This window comes from Ptiloglossa arizonensis, chromosome 5, assembly GCF_051014685.1.
Source record: "Ptiloglossa arizonensis isolate GNS036 chromosome 5, iyPtiAriz1_principal, whole genome shotgun sequence".
Lineage (NCBI taxonomy): Eukaryota > Metazoa > Arthropoda > Insecta > Hymenoptera > Colletidae > Ptiloglossa > Ptiloglossa arizonensis.
The window spans coordinates 28,213,825-28,223,676 of NC_135052.1; the positions used below are offsets into that span (position 1 = coordinate 28,213,825).

At 45.3% G+C, this 9,852-nt stretch overlaps 1 protein-coding gene across 3 annotated transcripts in view; it reads left to right on the top strand.

Moving 5' to 3' along the window:
* The window catches only part of Dnalig3 (DNA ligase 3), a 78,123-nt gene that overhangs the window by 67,553 nt on the left and 718 nt on the right, over window positions 1–9,852 (top strand). For all 3 annotated transcript variants that reach the window (XM_076311960.1, XM_076311961.1, XM_076311962.1), the window contains 15 exons: window positions 438–627; window positions 1,906–2,061; window positions 2,126–2,257; window positions 2,337–2,416; window positions 2,475–2,562; window positions 2,772–2,849; window positions 3,741–3,864; window positions 4,092–4,162; window positions 4,418–4,564; window positions 4,631–4,839; window positions 5,052–5,421; window positions 5,520–5,633; window positions 5,763–5,851; window positions 6,742–6,832; window positions 8,252–8,413. In XM_076311960.1, the coding sequence (XP_076168075.1) occupies window positions 438–627; window positions 1,906–2,061; window positions 2,126–2,257; window positions 2,337–2,416; window positions 2,475–2,562; window positions 2,772–2,849; window positions 3,741–3,864; window positions 4,092–4,162; window positions 4,418–4,564; window positions 4,631–4,839; window positions 5,052–5,421; window positions 5,520–5,633; window positions 5,763–5,851; window positions 6,742–6,832; window positions 8,252–8,398 (2,086 nt within the window). In that variant the 3' untranslated portion in view covers window positions 8,399–8,413. The remainder of the gene's footprint in view (window positions 1–437; window positions 628–1,905; window positions 2,062–2,125; window positions 2,258–2,336; window positions 2,417–2,474; window positions 2,563–2,771; window positions 2,850–3,740; window positions 3,865–4,091; window positions 4,163–4,417; window positions 4,565–4,630; window positions 4,840–5,051; window positions 5,422–5,519; window positions 5,634–5,762; window positions 5,852–6,741; window positions 6,833–8,251; window positions 8,414–9,852) is intronic.

Here is a 9,852-nt window from a genome sequence, read left to right on the forward strand (position 1 = left end):
AAACAATACCGGCGTGGACCCACGTACGCGTATTTCCCTATAATTTAGCGATACATCGAGGTTACGAGTAAATTTTCAAACAATTTGAAAAGAAAAAAAATTATTTTCTTTTATTCTTTCAATTTTTTTTCAACTTTAACAAATGTATACTCGTTGTGGGCGATAATATAAACAAAAAGTTTGTATTTTATTGTTTTTTACGTTTGTATTATTTTTTTTTTTTAGATACGTAAATTCGTTTCATTTTGGTTCGTGTTACCTCGAAAATTTCCCATCCCTAATTTTCCGCAATATTCGACGTACTTTTTTGCAAAGAGAACTCTTTATCGTGAAGATAATAACAATTACAATTTTTCTCGTTTCGGTTTATTTCGTCGTTTTGAATACACCCGATAAAAACAACGAACGTCCTGTTTACCCGCTCCATGCGTCTGTAGTTTAGGAGCGGTGCACGTGGACGCTTACGCAGCTTTCCAAACCTCGAGAGACCTGAACAGCGTGATCGAGCGCTGTTTGAAAAGTTCCACGAATCCCGGGAAAATCGAGAAACGGTCCTCCTCCTCCTCGGGATCCGCTTCTGGCAACAGAGTGGCCCTCTCCGTGATGACACCGGTTTTACCCATGCTGGTAAGTTCGATGACGGTGATTTCATACTCGGTAACGCTCCTCGCGAGTCACTTGTTGATCCACCGGCGAAGAAAACGACCAATGACACCGATTCGTGCCGCGCGAGGGGTCACTGGCTCGCTTCGCGTTGATTCGCGCTACCCCCTCTCCTTCCCCTTCTCTTTCTCCCTCCTCTAACGGTAGACGGAGCCACCGTCCACCGCGCGAAGGGTCAGTCGCTCGCTTCGCGCTGATTCGCGCTACCCCCTCTCCTTCCCTTTCTCTTTCTCCCTTCTCTAACGTTAGACGGAGCCACCGTCCACCGCGAGAGTCCTTTTCAAAAGTTACAGTTTCGAATCCTCGTTAAAAGTACCTTGTTTCTTCGTACGATAATCCGTGGAATTTTTAGCACACAATATCTCTGTATTATGGATTCGTGTACATTTAAATACGCTCGTATCGATATACTTCAATTTGTACTATTTTTAGAAAAATTTTTAGTACAATTACACCGCGACTAATTCTCGGAGCGAGAATTGATGTTACTCGCTCGAAAGAAATTTGAGCGAAAACTTAATTTAAAGTTAATTAAAATTTAAGTCGAGACCGGTCTCGACATTTATTCTCCTATCTGCAATTAATGGGAACAAAAGTACGATCACGTTGCACGAGTATAATTAAATACGCGTGACATACCACGCGCGTGTTTAAACATACGCGAACGTTCAAATGTTTCTTCGCTGGCGTGGGTCGGAATAGACCCACGCGCCAGTGGGTTAAAATTCGTACAACGATCCGTCCAGATCTCCGTGTCGTTGAATACTCGACGTTACGTTTCGAGAACGTAGATGTACAGATTGTAATTATTGTATTTGCACTGCAATAATTGATGCATGAAAAATAATATTTCAAACCTTCGACTCGCGAAATACGATTCACTGTACGCGCCTGTCTAGTCTGGACGTTGTTCTCTCGAGACGAGGAAACTCGTTCGTCTTGTAAAAGTTCAGATTATAATACTCGGTTTATCTTAACACCCAGGGATCTTACGTATCCGGTAATACAACAATTTAACTTTCCACTAACAATGAACAGTGCCTTTCTCCACTCTCTGCTCGCGACTGACTCTAGAAACCTATAAACAAAGTAACTGCCGAACCGTTTTCCAACAAATCGAACGCAGTGCCCCAAAACCCATCGCAAATCGTTCGTCAGCAACACGTGACACTACCCTAGACGTTATTGTGTTTGTTCCATCGGTTGAATAACTATTGTACACTCGTTTCTCGAATCGACCAGGCGGAAGCATGCAAGTCCGTGGACATGGCGATGAAGAAGTGCCCTAACGGGATGCTGGCCGAGGTGAAGTACGACGGTGAGCGTGTCCAGGTGCACAAACGCGGTAGCGAGTTTCGTTACTTCAGCAGGGCTCTGAAACCGGTGGTTCCTCACAAAGTAAGTATTCCGTGTTTCATCCTCGAATCGTTCATCGTGTATCTCGAGATCCCGATCGTTTCAGGTAAATCTTTTCAAGGATTACATCCCGAGAGCCTTTCCGGACGGCGACGATCTGATTCTCGATTCGGAGATCCTCATGATAGACACCAAGACCGGGCAACCGTTGCCCTTTGGCACTTTGGGCATTCACAAGGTCGGGATCCAGCTACCTAGTGTCGATGGTTCGCACTCCGGATACCCTGTCCTCGAGACTCATTGTGTGCGTTTTCCAGAAAGCCGAGTTCAAGGATGCCAATGTCTGCCTGTTCGTTTTCGACTGCATCTACTACAACGGGGACGTTCTGCTGCACACGTGAGTTCTCGAGAATCGATTGACCTTGAAAATATTCATCAGTTTTCGTCCTCTCCAGGTCCATGATGGAACGAAGAAAGATACTCAAGGAAAGGATGACCGAGATACCGAACAGAATAATGCTCTCGGAGGTTCAGGAAGTCCACGTAAAGAATCGTACAATCGCATCGTCCGCGTTTAACACGTTGAATGCCACGTAAAACAAGTACACCGACGGATTCTTCAATGTTTCTAACTTTTTTTTCGCGTCACGGTTCGAACAAACGTCGCGGACAGACTTAAATATGGAAACTGGCGTGACAGTCGACGTGTTAAAACTGTAGACGAATTGTATCAAAGAGATCCGTGCTTTCAGGATCCCCGAGATTTGGCAGAAATGATCGCCAAGGTGTTCAAAATGGGCCTCGAAGGATTGGTTCTCAAGAACGTCAACGTAGGTATTACGGATAAATTGTATTTGAATTTCGTGTGTTCGTTTCGATCGGTGTACCGCCCCGATTCGGTGACAGGATCTACCGGTTCAGTGGCGCACTCTGCAATCGAAAACGGTGATTCGAAAAATAGTGTTCGACTCGATCGATAGATGTTAGTGAATACAACGAGGACTAGCGTCATCCTTTGTCGCGGCTTCGAAACGTTACGAACTTCATCTGACGGTAAAATATTTTTCCGTGACCGATAAGGTAGAGAACAATAGCGCTGTACGCGTGTTCCATTCCCCACCGATAAGGTAGAGAACAATAGCGCTGTACGCGTGTTCTATTCCCCACCGATAAGGTAGAGAACAATAGCGCTGTACGCGTGTTCTATTCCCCACCGATAAGGTAGAGAACAATAGCGCTGTACTCGTGTTCCATTCTCTACCGATAAGGTTGAATTTGATACTGAAACAGTGAAGAGGTGACTGCTCTGTAATTGGCAAAAGGTTTATCCTTACCGAAAAAGAACGAGGATAGCAAACAATATCAAAAAAATATTAATTGTAAGTCACTCGAGAAACGCGATCGCTTTTAGAGAATCGTATATATATATATATATTTTTTTTTGTATTATTTTTTAATAATCAACAAATTGTTTCGAAACACTGCCACTTACGAGGGTATTCAACCAAGCTTCCTGTGTTGTGTCCGATACGTTTTACCATCCGATGCCAACTGTTTCGTCGCATGGAATAGAATTGGTAGCAATTCTTCCCGCAAGTAGTGTTGACCTTTTATTCCATCTTCGATCGATAACGTTGGATTCTTTGAACGACTCGTCAACGAAGTGGTTAATATAAAGTTCTAGTCGATCCAGAGAAATTTGAAAATAAATGTGTTCTTAGGGTGAATACGAGCCGGGCAAAAGACACTGGCTGAAGGTAAAGAAGGACTATTTGTTCGGTGGTGCTATGGCAGATAGCGCGGACCTCGTGGTGCTCGGCGCGTGGTACGGTACTGGAAACAAAGGTCGGTACAGGTATACGGGAGCTCGAAAAATCGATTTTGGATGAAACGCGCGTTTTATCGGGTGATTTTACCCGATCGAGCAAAAGTTAATTAACACCGTTCGCGTTCCTTTCGAACAAGAACGATTCTTTTGGCTCCTTGGATCGTAGTTTACCGACGCAGTCGGGAATCGGTAATCTACATATCGTTCGATTGGAATTGCACTTGAACCGAGGTTACGCCTTTAGGTGGGATGATGTCCGTGTTCCTAATGGGCTGTTACGACAAGGAACACAAAGTTTGGCTAACGGTAACCAAGGTAAGCATTTCTGGCACTTTGCGAGAACAAGACTGCCTTTTAACCGAACGACAAATCGATCGGTCGACGCGACAAAAAAAGTAACAATAGACAAAGATGTCGATTCGACAAAAATCGATGCGTTGATCGATCGGTCGGATTCGTCGTTAGGTTAGAACGCAACCAAAAACTTTATCGCTCGATCGTACGTTTTTCCTCGTTCTTCGAGCCCGAAGTAGAATCGCGACAGGTCCGTGAGTCGGTTATTCGATCCAGGTGCACACGGGACACGACGACGCGACCTTGACGATGCTCCAGGACGAGCTCGACATGATCAAAATAAGCAAGGATCCGTCCAAGGTGCCGTCGTGGTTGCAAGCGAATAAGCCGATGATTCCCGACTTCGTGGCGAGGGACCCGAAGGTAACCGATCGCAGCGCCGCTCTCGGCTCGTTTCTCGACTAACGACGATCGCGTTCCGAAATTTAGAAGCAGCCGGTATGGGAAATAACGGGAGCGGAGTTCACAAATCACGGTGTTCACACCGCGGATGGTATCAGCATCAGATTTCCACGGGTGACTCGCATTCGTCGGGACAAGGATTGGTCCACTGCCACCGATTTAAACGAGCTGCGTTCTCTATTCCGGAAGAGCTCGGAATCGATAGACATTAGTCTCCTTTTGCCTTCGAACTCCAAGTACGTGTTTCTTTCCAAGCGTCGTTGGAGTATATATACACGTAAATACACACCGTGTAAATGGAACTTGTCGCGCGACCATCGTGTCGACGATGTACAGTTTTCTTTTTTTTTAAGTTTAGAAATATTTTATTTTCTCGCGGTACTTGTACCGACCGACGGTCACCGTCCAGCGTATTTACGGTCGGTAAATTCGACCATCATTTTTTCAGAATCAAAGAAGAAACGAACGCGGAGAAACCGATCGAACTCGAGACCTCTCCGAGTACGAAAAGGAAAACGGACAAGAAGCGCTCGGTGAAAAAGAAAACGGATTCTCCAACTTCGACGAGTCTGTCGGGGATCGTTAAGAAAGAGAGCGACGTGGACAGCGTGTGGCTCGATATCGATAAAAAAATAAAGGTGGAATACGAGGAAGAAAATCTACCGAAACGGAACGTCAAAGAAGAACCGAAAACATGCGAGGAAGAGAACGTACCGAATCGAAAAATCAAAGAAGAACCGAAAACTTGCGAGGAAGAGAACATACCGAATCGAAAAATCAAGGAAGAAGCAGAATTTTACGCGTTCGTTGGGAAGGATGTGCGTAATCGTCCTTTTTCAATTATCCTGTCACCTTTTTTTTTTTTACGAGTCACCGTGCTTTTGTTTTTAATTTATTTTACATGTTAATCCCGCAGTACATAGAATACTCCGCCGATGGAACTCCATTGAACTGGATCGAGGATCGAAAACCTCCATATGGTCTTCCACCTGGCGCCAAACCTTTGTCCAGTCTCACGGATAATGAATTGGTAAGATTTATTTCTTGATCACGTGGATTTGGGTCTACTCCGACCCACGGTGATTTTCGTCGAAAGTTTCCAATTTTTTGTGGGTCAAAAGAGACCCAAACATCGTCGACAAATACGAATGGTTTTCAGAGGTCCAAAGGAATTCTAAGAGGTGCTTCCGTCCTCTTGGCCCCCGGTTTCAAGAAGAAGAAGAATCACACTCGCAAGTTGTTGAAAACGTATCCTTTTGTTCGTCGAAATATCTTCAATTGCGTTGCTCTTGAAAAGATTCTCGTGGAAATTTATGCATCCGGTTCTTTCGTCTTCGAAGCAAGAAAATCGAAATCGTTGCTTGAAAGCGGGGTAGGTAGCGATTTTATCTCGATTCGCGCGCTCTTGACGTTCGCGGTTGAAATTTCGGTTCGTTGGTCGTTAATTTCGAATAAAATTTTTTACATTTCTTTCCATCGTGTCCTTGGAAAAATATTGCCAGTAGTATAGTACAGTATTGGATCGGCGTAGTTCTCTTCTCGTTCGCAATGGCGAGTCGTTCGAATCCTTTTTGAAAAATTTTCAATCGCGTATAATTGAAAACAGTTCAAATCTTGATTATCATTGAAATTAGAGTGAATTTTCGTTAAAAGTTTCTCGTTCGTCGTACGGTAGCACAGAACCGATTAAAAAGTGCACGGAAATTATTTTTCGATGTTTTCAACGATCGCGTAAATTTCGTAGTGCTTGAGTCGCTCGTAGAACGAGAGAGGTTTGCAACGAAACGCGTGTACCTTGTCGGATCGAGCTCTCCGAACACTGTCGCGTTACACCGATCGCGTTCGATCGCGTTCGATTCGTTCGGACTCGAGAGACGTTTCTTAATTACTTCGGGGCGGCGAGTTGCGTTCCGTGAAATGTAAACTGGTAACGCCCGGGTGAGTGGGGGCGTGAGTGGACGAGTAGAGGGGAGGAGTAGAGAGTGGGGGGTCCCTCGAGGCGAATTCAAAGAAGAAAGGAACAGCGATTATTTCCTAGGAAGACTCGTTGCGCGCGAGCTCGCCCGCTCGAGCGTGAGTTACTCGAGACTCGCACCGACCGAGAACCAATTTTCCTTAACCATGGCGAGATCGAGCAGTCTCGGGGCCAAACTCCTGAGGGACGAAGAGAGATCCAGGGCCACGCACGTCGTTCACCCTGCCACGGAGATTTCGTCGTACGCGGTTCAGGTACGTGTACGTGCTACGACATTCGACTCGACTCGACTCGATTTTCTACCGGAGAAATCGACCGAGTCCTCTCTCGTGCCCCGAGAAAACAAAATACTCGTTGTCCCTCTACGAACAACGTTGCCGCTTCGAGGCTTCCGGGTGTAGCTCGTACGTCCTCCGGGACTTGGATATTTATCGAGCTTCGGGCGACTGGTAATAAGAAATTGGAAGAGGCGAACAAAGAAAACGAAGGAACGTTGTTTCGGTCCGGCCAGATCGAATTACCGATACAGTGGTTCTCAAACTCTTCCGACCGACTCGAACGAAACCTTGCGAGTTCGAAGAACGATTTAACATAACAGACACGTATGCTTCTTTTAATCGCGATAATACAGGGTCGGGAATTTTCTTCACGAAAATTGTACGATCTTTTACGCATTGGAACCAAATGCAGGGGTTAATAAAAAGTGTCGAACAATGTTTACAAAACTATAAGCTGGCTGTTTCTATTCGAAGAGGTACAGTGATTATTCGTGCAACGAGAAAAGTCGTTGGCTGTTGAAATTTCGGCGTTGATCGTCAATTTCGAATAAAATTTTTTTATATTTTTTTTTCATTCTATCCTTGGAAAAATATTGTCAATAACGTGGTATAGAACATAGTTCCTATATTCAAGGACATTTAAACGCCCTTTTTTATTTAAAAAAAAAACGGTATATACGCGTATGCAGTCACTTCGACAAGTAATGCAAAAATTCGATTTCTTTCTTTTTAAACATCGTCGAATATTTTCCGTTGAAAAAGTTTTCCGTTATTTCCACCTGTTTCGAGGGAAGGGTGATTTCACCCCTTAAACCTGGTTTACCGTGGCTAAAAGAGTCGCGAGTCTACTATTTTTGGTCGTTGTTCGAACCCTTGAAATGTCGGTAAACTCACCGTGTTCTTCCATTAGTTTCCCCTTGCCAACGAACAGAAACGACAAAAATTTTCAACCGGCTGAAAACGTCGAACAACGAACAAAAGACTAACGACTTTGATCGTTCGTTCGATTATCCGGTCGAATTGTATTTTGCTACGAATGAAAAATATTGCTCGTTCGAATAAATTTTCTCGAACAAACGTCTCGGAAAAAACCTTACTCGATTCGTTCGTTTGTTCGCTAAAATTTTGCCTCCGTCGCTAATGGACGCTTTTTAAACCGATCGAACGCGGGACCGTGATAACGAAATTAAAGCCGGTTAACGCGGCCACCGTTACCGCGGTGCTGACATCTGCATTAAGCGACTCCCGGGCTTCTGGAAGTCGTTAGCTCCGTTAATCGTACGCTCCAATTACTCGACCCGTTTCCGCACTCGCGATCTTCCGTCGCACGTCGTTCGTGATTTCCGTCCTTCCGTTCGCGCAATCGGACGGTAATACGCGCGATTCGATTTTAAGGAGTTCGAAGACGTACCGAAGGCGGCGCGACACGTGAACGTCGCCTGGCTGACGACGTCCGCTGCAGCCTCGGAGATACAGGAGACGGAAGAACACGCGGTGGAGTTGGCCGCCGATTATTGCACCTGTCGCTGTCGACATCGATGACGATGAATCATCGAGGTATGTTGCTCCACGCTCCTCCTACTATTTCCACGGCAAACTTCTCGCCTCGCGACGCAACTTCTTGCCCCTGCTACAGCTGTCGAGTATCTCGAACTGAGCTCCGTAATGCTTCGGGGTAAGCTCTAGAGCTCAGGGTTCTTTCTCCTTTACGACGGAATCGCGATCGCGGACGAGACACAAGACAGATGTTTTCCATTACGGAAGGTGGTACCGCACTGTCTGAAATACCGACCTCGTAAAACAAAACGATTCAAAGTCTATCCGTAACAACGAACGAAACTTATCGGCTCGATAGATTCGAGCAGCTGTAAACAATGTACGGAGACGAGCTTTTTCCGTGTTTACTACCTTCGTGGACTTTACGATTCGGTCGGACGTAGTTTCCAAAGTTACCTCTCTCCACCGTAGAGGTCGCTCGAAGATCACCGATATTTTACGAGGTCGGTATTTCAGCGACACCGACTTCCGTAACGCGACATCTAAACATCTATCTTATATCGTATCTGCGATCGCGGTATCCATGGTAACGAAAGACAGCGGAGGAAGGTCCGTAAGCTCCGGAAGCTTTACCGAGAGTAACGTAACGCGGCGTTACGCTTCTTCCACGGATGTCGGTTAAACCTAACCCAATCCGTGGCGACGTTTCCCCGAACCGCTCGGCTGTGACCGGAGGACTTCGGGTTCTTTCGTGGGACGCTATTTTTCCGAACGAATGATCGAAGAACGCGAATAAAGAATCGTTCGTATTCCAATGTACTCCGATTCGCGAGTAACTCGGAAGAAACGGATCGCTGGTTTGCATCGGGAATTCTAGCAAAAAGCGTATTCGGTTTTACATAGTGTTCCGCGTTACGTTCGAAATTCTGTTTTACATCCGCTGTACGTTCTGTCTCGTCCTGTTTCGACAGCGATGCCCTAGAAGCGATTCTAATCGCGATCGCGGAAAGGTTCCAACGGTTGCGAAATCGTTCACAGGGGCTAACGTTGGTTGCGAGAGTCGGTACACTGGACCGCGTCGAAAATATTACCTTTGGTTTACGACACTCGTCGAGTGTTAATTTGAACTTTACCTCAGAATCGATTGCTCGTGCTAATACAAATCGAACATTATTGAATATTATTATTCGTAGAAGGTAATGGTGTATTCGAACCAGTGCTGCCACAATTCGTCGAGTCACGTTATACGAGTACTAAAAAGTATACAAATACTCGGTCGATGCATAAACTATACGAATTACATTCGCTGAATATCTGCGTGGCTAGTGCGGGAATATTTGAATATGGAAATTTCGAGTAACCCCGTGGCACAAGTACCAAGTGTTAGGATAAACTTTAACTGTTTGTATCTCGGTATCGAAGTTCGAGATCGCAAAACGATAAAGGACCGTTTCGGTTTCTCTTCGATATTGGAAAAACTAAATTTCTGTAGTCTTACC